At 40.3% G+C, this 27,114-nt stretch overlaps 1 protein-coding gene across 1 annotated transcript; it reads left to right on the forward strand.

Moving 5' to 3' along the window:
* On the forward strand, nt 1-23,576 carry cd82b (CD82 molecule b). Its single transcript, XM_059335903.1, has 9 exons — nt 1-235; nt 6,280-6,352; nt 7,502-7,574; nt 13,563-13,687; nt 15,054-15,128; nt 17,104-17,202; nt 19,210-19,383; nt 20,645-20,728; nt 21,619-23,576. Exons 2-9 carry the CDS (start codon nt 6,290-6,292, stop codon nt 21,694-21,696), a joined length of 771 nt encoding a protein of 256 aa, XP_059191886.1. The 5' UTR covers nt 1-235; nt 6,280-6,289; the 3' UTR covers nt 21,697-23,576.
* The last annotated feature ends 3,538 nt before the right edge of the window (nt 23,577-27,114 follow it).

The raw sequence follows: 27,114 nt of genomic DNA on the forward strand, positions 1-27,114 counted from the left end.
TTTTTGGCTTAGCAGGGCAGGAGAGGGTTAACGAAGTAACCACGTCTGCCGCACAGTAGGGGTGTGAACATTTTCCCAGACACACACACACTCACAACACACATGCGGACAGAAACAGACATACACACGTCTTGTTTCTCACCAGAGACAGTTTAGTCACCCAGCGAGCAGGACAGAAGGCGGTCGACCTCTCAGCCAAGTTCCAACTGTTACCACCATTGGAGGAGAACCCAAAGTAAGTTTTAGCTTTAATAATGTTAAGCAAAGTTGTGTAGCTATTAAAAATATAAGCCATAACTTGTTAACTCGTTGTTGTTAGTTCGCCGCCATCTCCTTTGCCTGTAGAAAACTTTTTCTAGCTCCTGAGAGCCGTAAATGTTAACATAAAATCAACTAACATGTTACGGCGGTGAGCTTAGCCGTGCATGCTGAAGAGACGTCAGTTTACAGTTGACGTTAACGTAACGTAAAGTCTTTAACGTTTGGTACAGTCTGAGTGTAACCGAGCTACTTTGGTTTAGAAACCCGTTGTTAAAATGCTGAAGTCCCTGAAATAAATACACGAGATGGCTCAGTCTAACTTGTAGTACTACATTTTGTCCATTTTAGTGTTCTTCAGGGTCAGTGAATGGAGGAATAACTTGTACAGTTGCCTGTACAGTAGCAACCTGCCTTCAATGGTCGGTCACCTCTCGGGTTTTCGTGAATTTGTATGCAGTTATTTGTCATATATTAACCCTCTGGAGTCCATCTGTTTATTGAAAAAACATGTTTTATTTGCAGTAATAACTTTATTTATAGATATATATATATATATATATATTATATATTATATATGTGTATATATATATATATGTAGAGAAGTTCAGAAAGCCAGTTGAAAGTGCAATCATAGGAGCTTTCACAGTGTGCAATTTATGTTTCTAGACCATTTTTAAAATCTGAATTTGCTTTCTACAATGAAAACTATTACTATTTTTAATTTACATGCAAATAGACTGTTTTGTCGTATATTATTTATTATTTTTCTCTTTTTTGTGTGTGTATAAATGGAAATGAAAAATAATAATAATAATTTTTTAAATGGTACATTTCCATAGACACCTGTGTCTTTTGTTTGTATTTTGGGTTCCTGGCAGCTTTATACTTTGTTAATTGAAATAAAATGAAAAATCTGACTGATAGCCAAATTTGTGTTGAGAAAAAGGAGCCATGCATGTGATGTAAGGACAGACTGAAAGATGCTAGACAGAGACAGAAATTAATGCAGAGATTTAACACGTTGTTTGGCATTAATATTTTATTTATATTGAGTTATTGCTGCTGTTCGTATTTAAATGATCGCATAAGTTAACATGTTCTCCCAACAATGAAAATCCTCCATTAACTTTATTTCCATGGAAAATTTTCAAAAGTCAGTATTTTGCTTGATAGAAATATTAGCCCACTTAGGAACTGGACAGTGTGTAACTAATTTCCCTCATCCCAGGGGCCACTGTCTCAACTTTGAAGTGAATTGAAGTGAGTCTCCCCAGAGACTTTTTTCCCTAAGTAATGGTGCCATCAGATTTAATAAATATTGTATGCTCAAAAAAAGCCCCACTTATGTACACTTATCTTCTGGGATGCTAGTTCTCTGCACAATTATTTAAAAACAAAGCTGCCAGAGAGGGATATATGGGGCACAAGCTTGTTTTTGTTAGAATTTGTGTGTGAAGAATCAGGCTTGACAGGTAAAAGTCTGAGCTGGAGCCTACTGAGGCAATATTTGGCAAAACTGAAGAGAAGAAACATGCCTTCCCAACACATGCAAAGCAACATCCAGTTGCCACAGTACTGCTGCAGCCCTCTTACATTAGCTTTTTAAGCAATCTTGTGGTTTACATGCAGAAATTCATATCTGAGTGGGAACATGTATTGTAGTGGAGCAAACAAAATAATTGTCTTCTTCTGTTTTTGCTTTATAAATTATACAGAATTTGCTTTTGAGATTTGGTCACCATCATCACTCAACTAGCCATGTATGTGGTAGCTGTATGTCACGTTTACAAACTGCACTATATCACTGGATTACAAAGTTTTAACAGCTTGTATATCCACATGATGTATCTTGGGAAACCACAGTAAAGCCGTTTTGAGTTGTCTGATGTTGTGCAGGACGCCGCAGCTTCAGGCTATTAGTGAATGAAGCCTCATATTGCATTGCAGCTACTGGTGTTGCACAAGTTGGGCTTTAAGAGGTTAATAAAGCTGTTTTTATTTTGGGTTTCACTTTGGAAACTGGTTGTGATGGCAACACATTATTTTTTCTGTGAGATTTATATCAGCCAAGAGATCTATTCTGTTGTTGATAGCTTTCAGCCTATCACCAAAACCACATCCTTTTCTTTTTTCTGTGTTATATCATAAAATAAATACTGAAATGCTTGGTTGTAGCAGGTAAGACTAATATAACTTATTTGCCACCGGTAAATTTGGTGGCTTTATTTTTTTTAAATATAGTTTTAATGATTAAAAAGATGATCAGTAATATCCAGGCCTAGTTGTAGTAGATCAAAACCATTTGATGTCTGTTTCGTCTTTCGCGACAGATGCTTCATCATTTCCAATAGATGGTGGGAAGTTACCTGGCACTTAACTCCTGTGGGGGATTACACACATTTATGTCATGAGTCTCATCGATAATAAATGGGAAATCCCCTTCATCCCACAGAATTTGTTGAGGCTTATCAAGTGATGCAACAAAGTCTAGACTACAGATTTTGCATGACCCACATGAATGAAAACCTTTACAGACATAAACAATATTTTGATGATGAAATGACCATTAGTAGCAGGGCTTGTCCTACCCCTTGCAAGCCGCAATAATATGCACAAAAAGAAACACCAATGACTGTTTCTAGAAATGCGGAAGCTGTTTACTCCCTCTTAAAAAATGAATTCAAATGCAGTTTAGTCACTCAAATGAGGCAGTGATCTACATCCTGTCTCTCCAGAGGGAGAAACAATGTTGTTGCAGATGTTAAAGCACAATTCTGGCGTGGTATTAAGGGCTTTAGTACCAGGCAAGTGCGTGCCAGTGTGATGGCCTCACAGATGTGTAAATGGGTCATATATGAATATAATAGGAGGTGGTGGCAGATCTTGGTTGGCATATTGCCTTGATTTTTGTGTACAACACGGCTGTAGTTGATCCATGCTGGATCCATGACAGACACAGGCGATGCCATCTGCCACTAATGCTGCCTTCATAATCATCTCTGTACCCCATGCTTGTGTTTTAGCTTTTTGTAAAATAGACTATAATTTTAATTTATTGAACCCCAAGCACTGGCACAAGGTGTAAATACCATCAAACAAACCGCATGGAGGATATTGTGCCCTATGAAAGTGGAAGAAATGTTTGAATGAGGTCACAGAGTTTGGAAAGTTCAGGTGACTCATTCACAGCTTTCTTAGAGTAATTTCTTTTCTGTATGTGGTTTTTGCACCATGAGCCCGAGCTCACTTTTTCAGCTCTACCATTTCTGACAAACTACATTGTCTTTTGATTTGAGCTGCGTTATGATTGCAAGCTGTAATTCAAGGTTACTGTTTCTTGGAATTTGCCAAAGCTTTAAATTTCCATTGCACTTTCCAGTCCTTATTTTCACCTCGTAACAGATTTGTCATTCGCTTTGAGGGGGTCCAGAGTGTGATCGGGTTTTTCTAGGTACCTTCAGCAAAAATAAACTTGTAGAATGGTCCCACAGTATCTGCTCAGTGTGTGAACTTGGCTGAAAGTTGTTGAAAATAGTGTATTTATGGCTTAGCTTTGCTGCTAACATCAATATATGCGGTTTGCCATTACAGGATAAATTGGGCTGGTCCTGTTAGCCTATTTAATTTGTTGTTTGAAAAATATAATAAGTAGCACTGTGGTATTGTTTGGGATTGTTTTCAGATGGACGGGGCTCAGTCAACAAACAATGGTTGTCATAACTAAGCCTTTTTTAATCCGCACTGCTGCTCACCATCTAGACATTAAGACCAGCAATCTCCTTTAAGGATTATCTACTTTGCAGGGGTATCTGCTGTGTGGTTTGGGCTTTGGGCTATGTTCAGTTTAGTAAACACAAAGTGTGTTGGTACTTAAGTTATCAGGGACATTTAATAACCTATCAGTGGTTAGTAATGGTAATATTTCTCTCAGTCATCTTTTGACAGGTCTACTCTACAGATTTGGTTTTCCAGCCAAGCATGCTGGTTCAGAATGATAAACAGTATTTATTTGCCCATGCTTGCATTTGGTTGCTCTAAGTAATGTGTGCTCTTGAGATGGTAGCCAGCATCTAGAATTGGATTTCTTGGTGAGATCTAACTTTGAGTGTTTTTTTTCATCCTATTGACAAATTAATTTAATTCTGAAGTTTAGATTCGACAAACAAATTTGTAAGAAGAAAGTTTTAACATATGTTTTACAGTAGTACAATCTCATGACACTATATCAGGTCAAACTAACATATCAGTTATAGAAAAAAATAAAGAAGTGAAAATGTGATATTTTAAAATGGGTGTTAAATACCATTTCAAATTTAAATGAGGCTATACTTCATTTCCTGTTGTTTTCATGCTTATATTGAAAAGAGAAGGTAGCAGGGTTATTTTTTTTCTTCCCTTTTCACACAAACACCATTAACCAGCTGAAGGGGAAGATAAGTCTAGCTGTCAGTAATATGCTCCAAAGTAACTCAAAAGTTATTTAACTGGTAATACAACATCAGTATTCAGAGAAAATTATGGTTTGAATTATGAAAATTGCAGTTTTTGCAATTGCAGTGAGCACTTGCCCTGTCATCACTTTCAGTCCCTGTGCTTGTTTTTAATTGAATCTATAAATAAGAAATCCACTATTATGAAAGAAATATGATCAATCAAAAACAAAAAAATGCCGAACAAGCAACCTTTTTAAAGGGTTGTAGGTTACTGTATTCTTTCTATTCAGGAATAATACACAATTAACATCAGGTTATGGGCTTTTGCTTCCAAAAGTAGAGAACACTGTTTAAAATAGAACTAAATACACAGTATTATAGGCCCAGGCAGTGGGAAGAACCTACAGTTTGATGTTAAAGAGACAGGGAGAAGAGAACAGCTTGTCATCTGATACACGGGGAGTTGTCTCTATAGGATATTTTCAGACTCCTCAAATAACCACAATGGCTGGTTATATTTTCAGTGCTCCCAGTGAAAGAAAAGGTCTGGTTGTGGTAAATATTTTCTCTTGACTTGTGGAGCCCGGGCTGAATCATGTTGCCAGAGAGTTTCATAAAGTGTCCCCACTGTGCTGTATGTGTGGTGCTGGCCTGGCCTACAGGTGTTTCCCACCAAGGAAAATATTACTCACTGAAAAATCACTGAATGCAGTCATATGTGTAGGCTTGTACACTCATGTATACAGCTGTGTTCTCTGGAAAACACACATTTAAATGAAGTGATCATTAAACAATGCAGACGTCAGTGTAACATGCCCAAACTTAAAATGTCAGACTACAGTTCTGAGCTTGCATTAAGGGTCTGATTCACAATATTGTTGTGTTATTATGTTATCAGCTAGACCTATTGATGGATGGCTGGATATGGTTTATAGGCTACTCTTGTTGTACACTTGGCCAAAATAGTGAATGAAAGTGACTGTAAAACACTGTTTCTAACCAAGCTTGTTACTGCGAGTAAACACAGTTGTAGATCAGCCTGGTTCTCTTCTGCTTGGGATGACAATAGCATGTCTAACCACAGGCCATCATGGTCTCCACAGTCATCATGACTTCACCACTCTCCACTTTGTGGTGGTCTTTCCTCCAATCTGTCTCACCAGGGTGGTTCCTCTTGTTTGTCAGGAATTAAACTATATTTGTTAACAAATGTAGTTACAAAAGTAGACTATACTGTCATAAAACCCAATATTTTAAGACAACAGGCCAATTGTTGCCTTATAAAACTAGGGCAAGTTGGGCTCTTAAGGGAGAAATGTGGCTGTTGAAAATGAATTAGGCTTGATGTTGTTGCTTTGAAGATTAAAGCTGTGTTTAATCGGGAACCCAACTGTGCAGATTTTCCTCTGTCCTTGTTGTGTGGCATGCAAGGCTATCTCAAGGCTAGCTGTCTTTGTTTTGTTATTGCATCTTTTCTCCATCTTGTGTCTCTCTTTCTTGTTATCACATGTGCCCACATTAGACTGCAATATTACCCTCTGATGTTTAATTTACCCAATAAACTCTTTTTATTTCTGTCTTGCAGAAGCACAGCCATGGGGAAAGGATGCATCACAGTCACCAAGTATTTTCTATTCCTCTTCAACCTCCTCTTCTTTGTAAGTAATCACATTTCTTCATCACTGCTCAGTGGCATTGCTGCACTAACTGCAAATGCATAGCGTGCACTGTTAGAATCGAGACACATGACTTGCACGTTGTCAGCGGCTTTATTTACCTAAGATAGAGAGATAGGTGGCTGAATCCGAGACTCGTGACGCATGTCAGCCATGTGATATTTTCAGTGGTGGCTGTTATTTGAATAAGTGTACTCATTCAAATAGCACAAGAGATTAGTGTAGATACAAAGGGAAATGTCTCTGTAGCTCTGCCTGAAGCGAGAGACTTTACAGAGTACCTCAGCATAGCCAGGTCTAAACAACAGCATATGGTTTCCTTCTCTCTCACACCGGCCACAACATAAAGTCCAGGGGTTGATAAAATCCCAGACTCCTAAAACCAACTCTGCGAGGATGTCCAGACCTTTCCAATGAGACTGCGGCTGTAAACCTGACGCAGACCTTTTGATGTGAACACTAAACTGGTGTCTAATAGGAAGCGTGTGTGTTTGTGTCAGTGTTTGTCCATGTGGACAGATTAGACTCGTGGAGGCTAGGGGAAGCCAGGAAGTGGTGGGCTAATGATGGCTGCCGGGAGCTCCACAATCCCTCTAAATGAACAGCTCTTAACCAGGGCTCTAATGACTATTGTGGGGTTGGGGAGGGGGCGGGGGAGCTGGTGAATCAACAGAGCCTCTCATCTATGGATTTTGCCCCCATTACAGTGCCCCACATTTTATAAACAAGGGCCCTCTTAATTATATAGAAGTTCTGAACTTAATTTCCTCATTACAAGGGTACATAAGGTGAAACTGATCATTTTCAGACGCCAGTGATAAAATGTTCCAGTCTAGAGGTGATGATAATTCTCATGTTTGATTGTCTTGACTGATTTGTGGCTGTTATTTGTAAGGAAAAGCCAGGATCTCTTGATGTTCTCCACATCCTTTTTCACTCTGTACGTTGCTGTGAGAGAAAGAGACAAACAGACAAGAGAGACGGAGGGAAGAGTTGGGGTCTGATTAATTCCAGATGTGACAGACTGAGGAAGAATAAATAAGGGCCTCTGTTTAAAACACACCAGGACAGATTCTGTTTTACTCCCACATGAGATTTGGTGGCTGATTCTTTTCTGTTTTCCATCCACAGATCTTCGGAGCATTGATCATGGGCTTTGGCCTGTGGGTCCTCTTTGATAACCAGAGTTTCATTGCTGTCCTACGTAAGTGTCAAAACATTCGCAACACCCACAGTCCTGCTGCCATATCCAAATATAGTGATAACACTCATGTCAGCAAACACTCAGTTTTGATCCATGTCAGTCCAGCTGTTCTGAAAGCAGAATTAGGCATTAGATTTGGGTGTGCATGTCATCTCTTAAAACCTCCGACCTACTCTGCGGAGCGTATGTGGATTTTATCCCATAAGACTCATTCCAAAGGAGCCACAGAGGGATTTTCGCAACAAACCAAAAATATGACTCACAGATGCAACTTTATGACTTCCTTAGCTTTTCAAAAACTTCCCTGTGCTCACACTGATAGACACATCTGTGGAGATCCAGGGGAGTGGGTTAGTCAGGGGAGGTAACAGCCTCACAATTACCAAGGCATCCCAAGTTGTTTTATCTTAAGTCAGTTTCCGTAGGGACACACTTTGAACTTGCTGGGTCTCTCGGCTCCCCAGATGGCAGAGGTGCACAGATGGAATCTCCCACCTTCACAGATGTTGTCACAGATCTATTTGTAGACACTGCACAGTGAAAAAGAAACCCAGCCTCCGAATGTCATTCTCTTAAGAGGCAAAGTTATCAGCTTTCTCATAGACAACAATATGTGTAACTCAGATTGTCTGCTGTGAAGACACTAGAGAAAGCATAATGAAACCCAGCTCCAGCTGAAAAGAACAAGGAACCACGAATGGAAACTCTTAGTTTCCATAAATCTTGTTATAAATCCTTTCAGTGTATTCATCCCAGATGGAGCATTGCCGAGAGCGGCACTGAGGTTTTCTCCACACAGTCAGTCTACAAAGAAGAATTCTTGCAATTTATTATCTGGCAACTTCATATGTGTTGAAAGTCAAATATAGCGGTTCTTTCAATGAAACCGTGATACCCTCTTCCCCATAGGAGATGGGCATTTGACACGGTCACAGAGCTACAGTACATCTGATGATGAGTGTCAACTCATTCAGATCAACCTCAGATGTGGTTGTAGCATGTGCACTGCACCAGTGTGAAAGAGCTGTGAGATTTACTGCTCTGGTGTGCAACATTTAAACAAGAGTGAATAACTTATTTCAAGCTAAAATTAGAATTAGATTAGACTGAATTAAGACGCAACTTGATTAGCCATTCATTTTTCAAGTCACATCTTTAATCAAATGAAAGCTAAATGTTAGGCTTTGCTGCTTTTCTATCTTTTATATAATGTTAGCCAAATAGCTTTGAGATTTGCTTGGACAAAACAAATAATCTGAAGCTATCATCTTCAGTTCCAGGATATTGTGACATAGAGATAATTATAAGCCAATTAAACTGCTGACTTATTAAGTAGTCAGCAGATTAGTAAGTGGCAAATATAATCATAAGTTGCATCTCTTGCTTTTTTAAGCTTCTTGTTGTAGTCCATAGCGATGGGAAGTTTTATGATGAGAAAGGCAAATCTCTGAGGGCCGAGCAAAGCTGGAGAAATCTATATTTAGGCTGGAGGTCTGCGCTGCTTTGACTAATGAATTGTGAAAAGGCTGAAGTTATGACGAAGACCAACCAGAACTGACCTTGTGTCCTAAACTAGTCAGGCTGAGTCTCTTCTTCCTCCGGCTCATATTTCAGCCGTCGAGGTCACTACTCAAGGAGTAATCACTCCAAGGTTATTATTGAGCTGAGTTTGCTTATCTCCAGTCAGGCGTCCAGAATATAGAGGCAGTACAGTATCCATCATCCCTGCCAGCCTCGGTCCTATTGTTATGATAATCCAGCTGTTCCTACTGAGATAGCACAGATCCTGCTTCGCCGATACCCTGAGGATATCCCTTCCTGTGCAGGGGTTTGATGACCTTCTCTCCTCCATGTATTTTTGTTACATGTACCAAGGAGGGGTCAGCTTCAACTCCTAGCTGGGTCCCTGGATTTCTAACCTCACTGGAAATCTCTTACCACTCAGCAGAGGAAAAAGAAACCAAAGCTGCAGGCAACTCTGTTTATTGACTCTGTGTGTTCGCCTCAGAAGTTGTACCATTGCCTGACCATAAACAGGATCTCTGTGTTTTTAGTTTCCATTCTTTATGAGTTATATTAATAGAGGCCTCTGCAGCTGTCCCAATGACTTCAGGCAGGGGAACTTTGGGAATGCTTTGGTTTCGGGACCCCTATTTCTAAGTTGAAAGTTAAGTCTTCCCCTCAGCTAAATCTATACAGTGCTGTTAATCGTTTACCTCAGTGACAAGATGCCTTGAGTTTATCTTCCAGGCGCTTGCCAAAACACAGCTTGTCTTATGTTTAAACAAAAGTGAGCCTTGGAAAAGGAGGTCTGTGAGCCAGGGAGTGTGCCAAAGCACAGTTTGGAAATATGCTGCAGATTAATTGAGAAAGTTTCCAAAGTCATGAACAAAGAAAAGAGAACTTGGTTGGAAAATTATTTTTCTTTGGGCTTGCTTAAACTCTGAAGAAATTCAGCACAGAGTTGATCTACTAACGTATACATTTTAAAGCTGTACATAATGTCAACCTTGACTGTTTATGAGCTCTGTACAAGCTGAATGTTTGGCTCTGGTCATGTTTACAGAAGGACCTGCAGTACCAAACAGTCCTCCCTTAGCAGCTTTCTTAAAGGGCAGCATAATGCTCCCCTCTCTCAATGGAAGGTTCCATGGAAACCACCCGAGGAACTATTTTAGAATATCTTGCAGCGACCTACATGGAAACGTGCCACAGTACACAATAGAACAGCACAGTAACCAGGCAAACACATGCTGACTTCAGAAAAAGTGTACTACCACAGAACACCGATGCTAACTGCACAGCAGGAAGGTTGCACATCAGATGTTGCTCTGCAGCTTTGATACACCTGGCTGAACGTCTGACAGGAAACACTTTGTTTTAGATTACTTTCATTTTAAGAACATGGGATCGAAATAGCAACTGAAATATAAAACCCACGTCTGAACATGTTTCATTGTAAGCAACTGATGTGGGAGGAAAAAGTCAATCCAAATGTGAAATGTATTATAAGAACATGCCAAGAATATTATAAAACTATTCCAATTAAAACTTCAGAAGTGGTCACAGTAGAGAATCCATTTGAAATTGCATTAGTGTTGCATTAGTATTGCATGATGTTTCCTCTAACTCCGGGGTTTATGTTTTTACTGGAACAAGTGTTCATTTAATCTCTGGGCTGTAGAGAAACCACACACAAACATCTTTCTCAATTATAGTCCCTACTGTTAATAACCATAGAAGTTTAGCTTCTGATCTACACGGAAAAAATATTTTTGAATGTCCACTGACCAGATGTCCAATGTGTTTATTTAATTAGCAGACGTAAAATAGTCCTGCTCTACATTTGACTAATAGCTCTAAAGAAAATCATAGAATCTTGCAGAAAATATGTGTCATGCTGTCCTGGTTCAGGACTCAAATTTGTGTCACTGCTTCCTCTTTTCTATCTCTGCTCTAGATATCGATCTGTTATGCCAGTAACTAGATACTAAGCAGTCTCTCGCATGCTTCAGTCAGTTTGGCTACACTCAGATGTTCAAAGTATTGGCATTGTCCCACTCAATCTTTTGAGAGTCACTGAGGCTTAATCCTTGTAATACATCTTCCCAAATACTTCAGGTAACTCCTGTTTTTACGGAACCTGTTGACATCTGTTGCTTTCGCAGGCATTGGTGTGTGAGTGTGTGTGTGTTAGAGAGAGAGATTGAAATAACATGCTTCAACAGAGAGCTGGATATAGAACATACAGTACGCTCGTCTGCCTCCCTTTAAATGCTACCCTGTAGCCACATAAACACTCAGCATACGTCGACCGGCGTACTTTTAGGTTTCAGTTATTCTCAAGCCACCACAACATGTGTTGCTCTGGTAACCCATATAGAGTCAGCGATGAACATGCATATAATGACATCTTTGTGCCAGTTATTTAAAGTAACTGCCTCAGCACACTACACTATTTACAAAGTGTGCAACCAACAATTTATAATAGCAGAGTTGTATTATCCAAGGTGATGTTCTTAAATGTCCTGTTTTGGTGCAACAAAACACAAAGGACACTCACACTGGAGAAGCTGGAACTAGAAGATACTTGATTGTTTTCCTTAAAAAAAAAAGACACATATTATTAGTTGATTATCAACAAGTGGCTGATTAGTTTTCTGTTGATTAACTAAGTGGGTTACGTAACTATCTAAAATTCATCTGTCCATTAAAGGCAAATATGTCAAGTACATAACACAACCCTGGTTCTGAATAAGTTGGGACAGGGTCAAAAACGTAAATGAAACAGAATCCGATAGTTTGCTCATCCTTTTTGCCAGATATTCAATTGAAAACTGCAGAAAAGACAATATACTTCATCTTCACACTGAAAAACTTTTGTTTTTGTAAATATACACTTTACAAAAACATTTTATTTACATTTTGCAGTACTTGAAAATGTGTATATATAGACCAGCATGTAAAATATACAGAAATGAGGAATGAATATCATCAAAATGATATAAAACATTTCTAATGTACTGTATGTGGTTTTCAGGAGTGAACCATAGAGGCACTGTTTTACTAACATGTGTATAGAGTGTACATGTAGACTATATATTTACTAAAATAACAGAAAACATTCTATATTGTGATATATATTTTTATCGTGAAATGAAATTACCTGTATCAGGGTAGAAGTTTTTGGTTATATCGTCCCGGCCCTAACAGGAATGAGCTGTAAGAAGCAACAAATAATTAAATTCATAGGAAAAACCATAGACTCAATTGTATAAATAAATGTCATTGCATCTGTAGTGGTTCACTTCAAAGAATCTGGGCTTGGTAGGAAAATGTACCGCCGCCCTACAGATGGCTTATTTATCTTTGGAAGAATGACACAGCTTGCATCCTGTGATAATGAGTGTACATAATGGAATATAAAGACTGAGGATGTCTGCAGAGTTAGGTGGTGCTAAATCATGAAGCAGCTTAAAGTCTGACTTGGATGTCTGTCTGTGTGGACAAATGTTGGCTCAGCGTATATACAGTCATTAAATTTTACACAGGAGACTTGTAGTCGGAAAGCCAACTTGTTTTTACAGTCAGTGCGATAATTATTATTCATTGTGCATCTGACAGAGTGTGTACTCTATATGATGATTGCTGCATTGAGAATGAGCAGCCAATATGATCAAGGAAGTCAAGAAGCAACATTATATTAATCGAGCAGTGGTGGAGGAGCTGCTGTGTCTGTCTGCACCAAATGGATGGGAGTGAGTTATCTGATAGCTGGCTGGTTTGCTCTGGCCCGGGAATCTTTCAGAGTTGGAGCCATTTCACAGAACTGCGATTCTGGCTTCATCTGCAGACCGAGCTCTGACTCTCTGGAGCTCCTCCAGCCCAGATAACACACAGCCACATAATGGCTCCAGTTTATCTTCTCTCCAACCTTCCAATCTTCCATTTCACTCCCTGCCCCCTCCTCCTCCTCCTCCTCCTCCTCCTCCTGGAGCACTCCCGCTCTACATACCAAAGAGGGAAATCAATTAATCTCGCCACGAGTTGGTCCAACTCTCTCTGGTGGCCTATTAAAATAATCTTTTGTGGGAGAAAAGTACCAGAATGCGCTGGATTCAGAGAAGAAGAAGTCTGCACTGTGAATCATTTTTGGCTTGCTGTAACCGTCTGTATCAAAATGGTTTTGCATGTGAACGAGCTTCCTTTTGAGCTGCATTTGCTTGCAGGCACATATACTGTGGTTAAAGTGAGAGCAGAGATCAGGGCCCTGCTGATGATTTTTCTTTTATAAAAGTCATGTGTCAGTTCATTTTGTCTGCTGTTTTGAAAGAGGAGCAGAGTTCAACTAAAACACTTAATTTAACTAGAAACTGTTACCAGGAAACTATTGTTGCAGGTGTTCAGTTTGCAGAACACATATATATTTCAGTGGTTCTGTTTGGCTCTAACTCTTCTTGTGTGACCTTTTTATAACTGTTTCTGCAGAGGAATCCTCAGACACGGTGAAAGTGGCCTCCTACATCCTCATTGGAGTGGGTTCCTTGTCAATGGCCATGGGCTTCTTCGGCTGCATAGGAGCCATCTACGAAATCCGCTGCCTCTTGGGTCTGGTGAGGAATTACATTTACTTACATGCTAAAGCTTGTTCAGGCCACACAGGAAACTAAATGTTCTGTGGTATGACAGAGAAAATAAATAGGTTTAAATCCTTGAAAATTCTTAGTCGAGGGGTGACCTTAATGTGCTGTTCATGAACTCCAATGTCCCCTGTAAGAGTCTGGTCGGGGACCTTTGTTTCATTCCTCATCTCTCTCTTACCCTCATTTCCTGTTATCCTTATAGTTGAGTTTGACTGAAGAGAAAACATGCACAAATTTAATGCTTTAGAAATCTCAGAAGTGTTTGGTCCTCAAATCAACAGAGAAGTTTTTTTGTATTTACATGTTTTACCAACTACTGTATATTATCATATTGTAGTTACTGTACAGTCAACTGTAATTTTTTCCATGAAACATTCACCTAAATGCACCTGCTTGGGATCTCAAGCTTGGCTAAGAACATGTGATAGATTCCTGCTGACACTAAAGCCCTTTCGCATTTGTGCTGATGTGTGGGCCGGGCCCTCGCAGCATGTGTGGACTTACCAAGAGGAGGGGGGTGACAGGGATAAAGCCAGTGAGATGTAGGGGGTACAACAAGAGTGGGGATGGGTGCATGACCTCTGCAGCGTTAAACCTGCTAGGGGTTAACTGAAGAACTGCTGTGACCTACTTCTCCCAGTGACAGTGACCAGCTGGCAGAGGACACACACACACACACACACACACACACACACCACCTCTACACACAGAGGGGACCTACATGAGGCTGTGGAAGGATTCCTCCGTTATTCTTGCAGAAGGCTTTAGAGATTAGAGTCACTCAGTACAGATCAGATTAATGAAAATTTAAACTGAAAGGTGAAAATGTCTGAGTTTTTCTTTTTTGCTTGTTTTGTTATATAACATGGGATTTTTAAACCTTGCAATAATAGATTTTTTTTTTTGGGACCACCTAGGCTGAAAACGCATTTTGAGCATCACATTTCCATATGATCGTGTTTTAGTTTCTTATTTAGGGTTTTCATCAGTGACACAGCAACATTATTATTCATTTGGAGTTTCTGGCAATTCTCTTACCAGAATTTTATCTGTGGGCACAGTGGGGTTTTCAGAACTTCTCTGAAAACAGCTGCCTACTACAGCCTGAAGCAACATGATGAGAGTTAAACAAAACAGTAAAGTCGCAGTCAGGCAGCTTAACAATGAGATAAAGCTCACAATGAAGCTTCGCAGAGTCAAGGGGAGCTGCAGATTCTGGTAATAATTCTCTTTAGGTAAAATGTTTTTCCATTATTTGTGATGGAATATTATAGATTTCCTGCAGTGATGGCAATGTTTTAAAAGTTTCGCTGACAGTTCCCATTATCTCCCACAGTACTTCACCTGCCTCCTGCTCATCCTTATCGCCCAGGTCACTGCTGGAGTTCTCATCTACTTCCAAAGAGATCGGGTAAGAAAATTGCACTGATGTACTTTTAATAAACCTTTCTTCAATTCTTTTCTTTTTTCAATTTCACTTCTTTATAATTTGTTTTATTTAGTCATTTCACTTTCCATCCTAATTTAAACTGCATTTAACCTGCCTTCTTACTCCCCTTGGTACATGTGGGGCCTACTGGGTTTTCCGTGCCTTCACAGCTGTGACTGTCTGTGTTTAGGACTCAGCTAAACCTGTTAGGGAGCCCTCTATATCCTGTGATAACACAGTTTTGTACCTCAACAAATGGAAAGTGACGCAGTGTCGGTTTGTGGGTGATGTGACGTCGGATGCTGGTAGAAGTGAGAAGAAGCAGGTGGACTGGAGGAGATGTGTAACAACTGTAGAGGAAGTAGCAAGCAGACGCCTAGCTGCATTGTCATCTTCCTTGGTTCCCCTGCTGGGTGTTTTTGTTTTTTTGTGTTGGAGAGAGGAGGCAAACAAATCCATGGTGAATGACTGTTTGTAAAGCTGTGTCATATGCTGACATATTAAATTGGTATGTCTACAATGCCTCATCTAAAACAGTAATTATCACCCCAGGGACACAAACAAACCACTTTCTACTGAAGTCTTTGATGAAACAGTGCCCCCTACAGACGAGAGCACCAACTCACCAGAGTTGATTAAATAGTTTCAATATTCATTTTGAGTAGAGTTGAGCTTTTAAAGATAGATACACAAGCCCAGGGGAAAACTTTAGTCATTAATACACAGAAAAGGGCAAAATTCAAAACAAGTCAGACAGGTCACAACAATCCAGTTATGGTCACCTTTCAGCCTTCAGGTTACAGAATATATTCAAAACTTCTGAGACACTGAAGTTGACGTTTTGGACATTTCACAAGACAGCGACAGTATAAAATATGTGTGCTGACACCACAATACCAACAGACATTTCAAGAGGACAGCTTTGTTTAGGAATATGCATAGCCAATAAGATGAAAATCAAATCACAAATGATGCACCCAAAACAAGACCAATACAATAGACAACATATGAATCCAAACTTTTAGAAGTAAAAAAAAAACACATCCAAAATGTCTTTTGTGAGTTTAACACATGTGAAGCATTTTGGCATCTTAAACAAGTCACATTTTACGTCACCAAATACGCCATAAATGGAGGTGACCTTCAAACAGAAGTAGAGTTTGAACTCTCCCTCTGGGTTTTTTCTCTAAAGGCTTTTTTGTTGAAACAGGCCTCAAATCAATAATAGCATCAGCCTTAATAAAAGAGCCAGTGTGTTTGCACTGCACGTGTTAGGGGAGTGTTGTGTTTACACACATCAACCTCTCTGACCAGTTTCATGCTCTGAGCACGGCCATTCCCTAGCAGGACATAAAAGGCCTTTCCTTTGATGAGTGCCACACCTGAAGGGCTCAGGATAGGTGGAGGCTGTTAGCCCTCCAGCATATGTATGTGTGTGTGTGTGTGTGTGTGTGTGTGTGTGTGTCTTGGTGTGTATCTCTGAGAGCACGTGTGTGTCTGCAGCCTTTAGACGCACTCCCTGTGTTTAGGGCTTACCACAGGGCAGGGTGGTGCCATTTCCCAGAATAGGGAGAGGCTCTCACTCATCTGCTGTAGAGCTCTGAAGACACATCGCTGCTACAGCTCTGTGGTCTTGCACACATAAACACAGAGTTGGGCTGTTTATGCGATGTTTCAACCCAGCATGGGACTTCACAGGGCAATACCACCCGAGGTGTTGTCCTAAGAAACATTAAGTTCAGATGTTGCTAGTAAATTTTAGAAAAAGATTCAGCGTGTGTGTTTGATTGATTTCTATGTGGACAATCTGTTGACTCTTTTTATGGCGGTCACACAAGTATGAACACACATCCTGTTCATGTACTATATGTATAGTACTAGCAAATTAAAAACAAGTGATCAGTATTGCTGTGACACATAAACTTTGTTGATCATGTCTTCTTATCTCATTTTACAGTTGAAATATGAGATGTCCAATATCATAAAGGGCATGATCGTTAACTACACGGGCCAGAACAGGACCACAGAGCACACCTGGGACTACATTCAGAGGACGGTGAGTTGACTCTTGCATCCGTTTTTTGTACAAGAGACACCCAAACGTTTCATGTAAAAAGAATAAACTGAATGCATCAAACAGGTTGGTTGTAATAAAGGTTGGTGCTCCTAATACCATTAAAGCCCATGACACCTTGCCAATATTGTTGCAGGACTATATGCTACATAGATACGTGAACAGCAGGTTGGATTATCAGATGGTATCTTAAGTGACTCTTACAGTAACATGAGTGGCTATATTTATAGAATGGGCTGAACTCCTGCACCCTTCAGTAGCAGCCACAAGTTCCTTTTACTATAATTCTCCATCAACACAGTGTAGCAGAATGGGAAGAACAGAAAAAACGTTCCAGTCCTACAAAACAAATGAGCTTGGTTAACTGCATCGTAATTCTTGTTGCCACATAATTCAAATAGCCTAAATTAGCTACTTTAGAAACAATGCTTTTGGAGGAGTTTCTTCACAAATTAAACCAAATACAAACAAACTGTTCATAGCTCCTTTTGAATTAACTGAATCAATCATTAGTATTTCTGTTATTATTGGATTTTTATAGTTGTTTCTTGGTTAAAAAGCAATCAATCCAATGGGTGACATGGTAGCGGACTAACGATTAGCCAATCAGCACCGTGGGCGGGACTAACGCCATTGTCAAGCGTACTTAGGCTGTGAGCCGGACCCAAGGACGAGTATTAACCGCAATGTTGACCACTATAGAGAAGGTAGATGCTGCTATCCAGGCATTCATGTTTTCCGACATGTCTTCTCATTACCACCTGACATCTGAGTTTTTTTACTTTGCTCCATTCTATTCTCAAACCCCCGTCAAAATCGCTATGTTGGTATGGCATCAGTGTCTACTTAAAATGATGATTGACTCAGGCTTATACGCTGGTCTCGGGTGATTGGGTAGGGAAACTCAAAGCCCCCTTCTAAATGGGAAACAGTTAGTCAAGAGTGTAGGCGATGTCAGACTGAAGATGGAAACAAGTTAACAATTCTGACTGATTTTAGGCAAAGGATGGAGGCTTTGCACTCACTTACCACATATTTGTTGACACTTTGTGTGGTTCTTTTCACCAAGTGGGGGGTATTTTAGCTGTTGTAAATTCCCAAATTGTCGCGCTTGGTTACTGATTTGGTTGCCCAGGCCATGATATAATATTAACTTTTAGATTTGTTACGTTTAGTCCCCTTGTGGTGTCTAAAGTTGCAAATAGTTTTGGTTTTGTGTGCTCAGCTTTTGAAATTAGTCTCCAAGTTTTCTGCCATCCAACCAGTACGATAGAGGAGATTGGAATTTTGCTAAGGCCGCTCATAAGATTACAAAATGTGACATTTAAGTAAGTTTCCAATTTTCCTTTGTCATTTACTTTGGATAACCCACAGACCTCACTGTGAACAGTTTTAATTGGAGCCGTTTTCGGCTGCAGTCTGGTCTGTGGGTATCAATGCCTTCAGGAGAACAAACAAAATTCCTTTCACTCGTATTGTTTGGGGCTGGCAGCAGAAGTTTGAGAGAAGGATATCTCAGAGTCTCGGCACATAAAACTCAAACTATTTGCTTGATCAGACACTTTAAGGGTAAGTGGGGAACTATGCTTTGTTCATTTTTTTGTACTTTAATGACTCATTAATCTAATCAGCATATAGCAAATAAAAACAGGTCTGAAGGAAGCTGAAGTTAGATTGTTCCATGCTCTGATGAAGTTTATGCATTTTCTTCACTATCTCCTTCCTCCTTCTCTCTCTCCCTTTCCTGCCAAGCCTCTTTTCCCCTGATCGTTCTGAAAACAGCAGCCAAGAACAGATTGCTCTCAAACACCACAACAGAAATGCTCATTAACTCAGCCAATGCATTTGCTAGTTTTGTCTTTGTCATATTTACTTAAACATGAATTTCTGTCTCCTCTCTTTTCAGGTCATTATTGTGTACGTTTTCAATCCATCCTCTGTTTTATCTTATCTTCTCACTCACATCCTCCCTCTCTTTCATGTCCCCAGATGAAGTGCTGTGGATGGACCGGTCCAGGCAACTGGTCTGAGAATATTTTGATCAAGAACAGCTCCCAGATCCTCTACTCATGTTCCTGCCGCAACGGGTCCCTGCCTGGCACGGACATCAAGGAAATGGGCTTGTGCGAGCACCTGTCCACAGAACCACCCATCTATGAAACGGTACTTAATGCAAAATCCTGCAATGCTGTTTCTGCGATAAGGTTGGAAAACCTTTTGGATTTGTGAATTAAGTGATGAAGCCAACAGCTGTTTGTCCAATTTTCCCATCACAGCTCAGTATCAAGTATCAAGGCTGGCACGACAAACATTATAGTCCAACAGTATATGTGAATGCATTTTTGTTCTAGAGACGCATAACATAAAATCTTTCCAACTGTTTCTCCTTAGTTCATCATTTTTGTGGTCACTCACTCACTCAGGCACCGTGTGAAACTGCTGTGTAGAGCAGCTGCAACTCCAGCCTGCTGTCTGCTGAACCAGCTACTTTTTTTTTAAGATGGGACTTTTTCCATTATTGCAGATTTTTAATCTGTTGTCAGGGTTATGATTTTGGTTGATGATCAGCCGTGATTCAGCCACGACACATATGTGTTGCATATCACTAAGTTCAGCTGTTTTCTGCTTTCATTAGCAGTATCTCTAAGTCATATCGCAAAGCCGAACCGGGCGCAGTAACGTGCTGCCCACTGCTCCTTGCATGGTGTGTTCATTTGTTTGTAAAAAAGGATGGGTTAAATGCAGAGGTAGAATTTCCCCATTGTGGGATTATTAAAGTAATTACTCTTAATCTTAAAAAAATATGCATTTTAATGTTTTTAATCTTTTGTTGGCACATCTTCCATATACTTGGCATGATTTAACCTATATGACAACCCATGCGTGCAATCCAGCCCCACTGAGGTTCACAGACCGACGTCTAACCCGTGTCGCTGTTACTTCAGCTGGGTGGACAATCTTTTAGCACGCCTGCTTTGTTCTGATGGACCTTACACCTTTAGTCATTACATAAATCAGTTTGACTGGTGTTGTGTAACTCCGGCTGCCAGCTCAGCGTGGCACTGTGGTCATACATTACTTAATCAGCACAGTGAATACCGACAGCTGAGGCGTGTTGTTTGTGCTGTGTGATTTGTTCAAACACCAGGAAAGCTCTACTGTTCTGTTGTTTGGTCTGCGTGTTTCAGAAACTTTTTTCCTGTCTCTCTTGCTCTCTCTATACCGTTTTCCTCCGCTCCGCTAAGCCGTGTTATTCTTCCCCTCACTGACTCAGTCCAAAAACAACAGTTGTGCTTTGAAAAGGCTCTGTTCACGTCCGGCTGGGATCACGTAGCCATTCATCTCGGCTCTGTATGTCGGTCTGCAACCCTCCCTTTCCATGTCTTTCTTAACCTCTCTCTCTCTCTCTCGTTCTCTCCTGTAGGGCTGTATAACCAGTGTGGAGAAATGGCTCCTGGACAACTGTGGAGTTATTCTGGGAATCTGTGTTGGTGTGGCAGTCATAGAGGTATCTATCTCTCTCTCAGACTATCCTTAAAAGTGAGATATGTTATCTTAAAGGGATAGTTCAGGATTTTTGACATTTAAGTTGTATGAAATGAAAGTTGAAAGTTGAATGAATGCCAGTAGTGTAGTTGATGAAAAACTATTAGCTTATTTTCCAAGGTCTGGTGTCGGAGTTCTTGCCTGTTTAGTGTCCACAGAGTTTTGTTGAGTAAAACATTGTAGTTTCGTGACCCTGCCAGCTTTCCGGAGCTATATTTTCTATGATCGTAACCAGCCAGAAGCTCAGATAAGTAAGCTAATAGCTTTGCATCCACTACACTACTGGCAAGTATTTCATATAAAGTAATGTCGAAAATTCCGAAACTGTCCCTTTAACATCTTAAAAAACAAAACAGTTTGGTCACTAACCATTCCTCCTGTCCATACTGGCTATGAACAATCCCTCCCTGACAGAACTCCATTGTATAAGATTGGGGACTAAGTAGTGAATAAAGTATGACATACATGTAGCACGTGACTTACAAGTCACAGAAGCTTATTAAAAATGGCGACATGAAAACATCAGTCGCTACACACAGATCTGTGTGTAGCGACGGGGAGACTAACCTTCCTCAGATCAATACACAAAACAAATATAAATGCAATATTTACATCATGTTTTCTACATTGAAATCCACAGCAGTCGTGCACTGAAACCCACATTAGTTAACATTATCTCTGGCAGATTTTCTGGAAATTCGGTTTAAATCTGCGTTTTATTCATCTGAATGAAAATCTGGCTACTATCACATGTCTGTTGTCATTCATTAGCTCTGACATATACGTTTATGTGAGAATTTCACTGGTCAGTTTCAACTCTGATAACTAAGCTGACAACTCCATTTCCTGCAGCTCCTCGGGATGATCCTCTCCATGTGTCTGTGCAAGAGTGTCGTCCAGGAGGATTATACCAAAGTACCCAAGTACTGAGCTGCAGACAGTCAGCTTCACACCTCACACAGATGGATGGACTCTTTTCCCCCCTCTCTCTCTCTCTCTCTCTCTCTCTCTCTCTTCATGTCTCACATTCTTATGAACACACAAATTAAGACAGCTGTCTCCACCATTTCAGCTTCAGCCTTGACAGCTGTGCACATTTCTCACGCCCCATATGTCCCACACACCAACACACACACACACCTCTCAATCAAGCTTTGACATACTTTTTGGACAAATGTCCATAAGTTACCATTGTTGTCTTATCATTTTGTGTTTTCTATGAGACATTTCTGATGTTTTGGTAATATTGTTTGGTGGGAGGGGGTTAAAGCCTGGGAATTTTTGCCTGTTAGATACTATGCAAATGTTCACGTATGTGTCGTTTTGTTTTCCGTGGCTGAGAGCACTTTAGTGAGCTGTGAGCCGGAGCATCTTCTGACTATGGGGCACGGAGATGAGAGGGAGACCGGAGGGTGTGGGTGGGTGTGTGGTCGACGCTCTCAAGGATTAATGCCACTTTGTGATCGTGCAGCTGGTATTTTTGGTGCAGAGGGTGGAGGAGAGGCCCAGGGCAGGGCTGCTGTGGTGGAGGTTTTGGCTTCTGTCATCAGCTCCTTGTACCCGGTAGCCCTGATATTAACCTCCGCTTACACCCACCGCCACCTCCTCCTCCCCCCTGCTGTCCATCATCTGTAAGCGTCTCTAAATCAGGCTCTGTCCCTTTCTCGGGTGTGTCTGACTGGTAACCAGTAACTTTCCAAAATGACTAGTTTTGCATGAAGTAAGTGTGTGTATGATGTGTTGAGTGAGTATTTTGTTTATTATTTTATATTCTCATGTCATCTCTGTTTTGTTTTTTTACAACTGTATATATATATATATATGACTGGTAAGGGATTACAGCACTTCAGTGCTAGGTCAGCCTTTATATGGGAAAGCTCTCACCCACATGCTCTTGTTTAAGAGTCCTATTGTTCTTCATTTCCTCTCTATTGTTTATGATGTACAGAATGTGGTTGCCACAGCAGCTCGTCAGCACTATTTTGGTCTGTATCAGAGAAATTGGAACCCTTAGAGTGAATCTGTCATCACTCTTGAAGTTATTTTTTTATTGCTTTAGCATAGCATGAGTTTGTGAACTGACAACGTACCATAGCTCCTGCCCCGAACATCTTTATGTAAGCTCCTCACACCTGCCTTCATTTTTAAAAAATCATGTTTTTTACCACCATTGCAGCATGAAAACGGCAGCTGTGCGACCACAATGTATTTCCCCTTCTCTGCATGATTGTTTGCTTTCCCAGAAGACATTTTGCCTGGTTTTTATTATCGGAAACGAGCAGAGAAAAATGTTTGAGGCTCGCAGTGATTGCATATTTCAGAGGCCGCTATGACCAGAAAATGCTCATCAGCTCATGCTGTCTTTGCTAAAAAAAAAAAAAAAAAATCTCATCCCAATTCTGGTAATCTCACTTATTCTGCTTCATTTCAAACACACTATTATTGCTGAATTTGTGGTTAGTTTTGTGGATAGATTGCACTTTTATGTGGTTTATGTCTGACATGAGTCATTTCAAATTTTATTTATCATGCTGCAATGACACAAGAGGACAGAGGGTCCATTAAAAAAAAAGACGGTTGTGTCTGTCAAAATTACAGTTGGCCTCTATTTTATTACCTGCTAAATTGAAACATTAATTTATCTTAATAAGAAATGAAGGTTTTTTTGTATTCTGTGTTTAAGATATTTTTACACTTTTACACAAAAAGATTTGTTTAGTAGAAGAAATATAGTAAGCCATGTTAAAAAACAAATGTTTCTTTTTTATTATTATTATTGAGAATTATTAATAAACATGAACCCACAAGAATCTGTTGAACATTTCTTTCATTTTGTGTGTGTTTTTTAATCAAGTTAACACTGATATTTTGCAGCAGGTTAGTATAGTCAGTGAGATGTTGTACCTAAAGCAACCAGCAGATGGCAGTATATGTTTAACTGTTACAGGCTCAGACAAATGCATTTGAGTGAGATGAGTAAAATTAGTGTGTTATTGTGTTTTAAGTGTAAAAAGAGATTTTTCCTCAATTGGTTAATTATGTTTTAAAAGCTGGTTGGCAGAAGCTGCATGCTTTATTATGTGCTTTATGCAGATTCTAAAGAAATTACTTATTTCACAGCCTTCCTAGTTCTACACCTCTCTGCTAATTCATTCCTTTTTTTGATTATTCCCCAATTTAGCCTCGTCGTGATTGTATTTTCTTGTTAATTTAGTCTGACTACCCTGTAGCTGAACAGAACAAAGAGCTCCACATCTATTCATTTCACTACGATAACAGGGTTTTTACAAGAGAGCGTCTCTCGTAAGATTTAAGTGCAATGACTCTTATCAGGGAAAAGGAGCCTTATGATGTCATGTCATGCCAGAAGCTAATACCTCACCACTGGCTCAGCAGCACTGCTTTCAAGCAAAAATAACACAATCACAGCACCAACCTTGCTGCTCTAATCCAGTATTGTCTAAGACACTTAACCTCAGTATAATGAGTACAGCTCTTAGGAGACTGTTTTCAAGGTACTCAGCAGAGCCACATCTCATCAGGGAACTGCATCCATGCTGAGTGCTCCAGCCCCAAACATCAACTTCATGAAGGAAGAAATGGAAAGTATCGACACACTTGATTAAAGCTCCAAAATATCCATTATAGTTAAGTGTAGTCATAGCCAACAACAAAATCACAAAAATAATCTGTAATAGAAGGGAGAAATGAGGGGAACACATGGTTGAGTAATGTCCAATTTAATCATTAATTTTCAGGAAGCTCACCATTTCCTGTTTCTAGATGAGTAAACTCTAGTCATACTGCACTATTTCATATTTTTGTAATTTAGTAAGCAATTATGTCAATTATTCATTGATTTCATCTCCGTTGGATTTGCTGCTTTGTGCTTCACGTCAGTATAAAATGAACAGGAACATGGTGCAAGACGGACAGCTGCAAATACAATACCCATTTAATCACATAAAAGAAAAAACAAAGAGGCAACACTGAGGTAATTTGTGCAAGGTCCCTGTTCTGAGGGATCATTTCTTTACAGCCAGGTTAAAACTTCTCTCTGCTTTATTGAGTCTCAGAGATACATGAAGTTTATTTTGTTCAATTGCAGCCTTGAACTAGATGTGAGGGTTAAAATTCTTTACTTTGTCAGACATGGTAGTAAACAGAATATGTTTGGATGTTAGACTGTTGGTGATACACAACAAGACATTTGAAGACATCACCTTGAACTCTTAGATATTATAATGGTAGTGTTTTGACATTTTCTAGACAAAAGCATTTATTGAGACAATAATCTGCAGATTAATCGATAATGAATTTATTTGTAGCCCTAGTGCACAGGGTACCTTCGTATGCAGGCTGTGGAAAACAAAGTAGGCCCTATAGGCAGGATGGTGTGCTGCTGCTGCTGCTGGGCTCATCACATCACACACATCATCCAGGCCAACAAGAGGAAGGAAAGCTTCCTCTGTTTTTTCCACATAACTGTCAGTCAGTGAGTTCAGAGCAGAGGAAGTGGGACAGATGATGATTCCTCTGAGACCAAATGAAATAAAGGGATGAATAATGAAGATGTCAGGTCCACGTGTTCAGTAAAAGCAACCTGGATTGATTTTAAAGAATAAGCCAATTTGAAAAACATGTCTCTTGAGAATGTGTGATAGGCAGGATCAACTTTTCTTAATGTGCAATGTATTTTACACCGCTGCATAGAGCTCATGCATTCAGATGAGATGTATGTTTACCAGGATGTTCTCTGTAACTATTTGTCTCCCCACCAATGTGTGGTTTTAGTTAGCTCTCCGCTCCATTGGTGCTCATTCAACACTGATGGTGGTGGGGTCTCTCTGCGGCTGCCCCACCGCCTGCTGTGCTCTTCCTCTCAGCATCCTGTCCACATTGTGTCATGAACATGTTCAGGCAGCACCCCCACATGCCCCTCAGTCACCCCACAACAGACCCCACCTCCACCTGCAGACTGACCCGTCTGCCTGGTCCCTTCCTCCTGCACAGACCCTCACTGGCTTTCCTGTTTTTAATCTCCCTCGGGGATCAAACATAAACAAACTGTGTGCACTAGTTGGCTCACACATATCCGCCTGATATATATGTATAATAACATAACTAGCAGGGTCTATCCCCTGTCTGGTGCAGATTACTTTTAAGCCTGAGGAGCTCTAATCAGAAATGAGCAGTATGAGTCACAGTGCCCCTGTATGAAATGGAAAGACGATGAGCCTAGTTCCATTAGCTGTTTAAATTGTTTCTGTGATAGGCAGAGAGGCGGCAAGTGGCTGCAGGTCACTGGGTGTCCTCCGCCTCATTTCCTGCTCAGCGGCTTGTACGTAGGCTCCAGCACCAGAGAAGAATGATACCCTGACTCACACTCAGAACCACACTCCCTTCTCTCTCTTCCTCTTTATAACTCTCTCTCTCTTATTCCTCTTGTGGGCTAATCCAGTGTGATAAGGGCAAGCTCTCCTCTCCATGTGGCCTCTTTGGCCCGCGGAGAGTAAAGACCTCTGAAATCACTCTGCTGCAGCTGCACTGCCTCACCAAACACCGCCGAGCATCAGCTTCATGGGTATGTGAAAACAGTTTCCACTCCAGGTCGGTGAGATGGAGGTAAGAGTGAGAGATGTACACGAAGAGAGACTCTTGGCACCAAGTGTGGACTGAGAGAGAAAACAACTGGCGGCCACTTACTTACTTATTCAACAGAAACACCACACTAGGAGCAGCTTGCCAAGAAAGCCTATTGTCAGTGGTGGAAGTATTTACTCAAGTGCTCTACTTAAGTTAAGTTATGGAATTAGTACTTTACTTGTACTTTTTTTACTCCACATTAAATTAACCTCAGAGGCTTTAGTTGTATAGAATAATAATTCTATGGTCTAATTGATTGTTTTGCTTACTTATATATTTCCTCATGTAAATCAGTAACTAATTAGGCTTGGGTGGTTTGGTGGCATAAAGTAGAATTATACTTCTTTCAGGACACATCTCTGCAGACCTACACAGAGAACAGTATCACAGGTTACTGTAGGGTTGCACAACAACAAATCATTCAGAACTAGTTGATTTATTCATTCAACCCATGTGCATGTGTGCCAACGTACAGCCTGGGGAAGCATCATTCCAGCTGCCAGTACTGGCAAACTGTGATGTTGCTTGCCAAGTTGTGGTAGCCAAGTAAGATAGTCTGGTTTGTTTGGTTGGTTGGCCAAATGCATGCTGCCAGTGGTGGTATGATATACATTTTACTTATTCAGGGTGGAATTACTATTCATTCATTCACTCATTATTGTTAACCGATTATCCGCACTCGAGTCGCGGGGGGCTGGAGCC

The sequence above is a fragment of the Centropristis striata genome, chromosome 6 (genome assembly GCF_030273125.1).
Source record: "Centropristis striata isolate RG_2023a ecotype Rhode Island chromosome 6, C.striata_1.0, whole genome shotgun sequence".
In the NCBI taxonomy this organism is placed as follows: Eukaryota; Metazoa; Chordata; class Actinopteri; order Perciformes; family Serranidae; genus Centropristis; species Centropristis striata.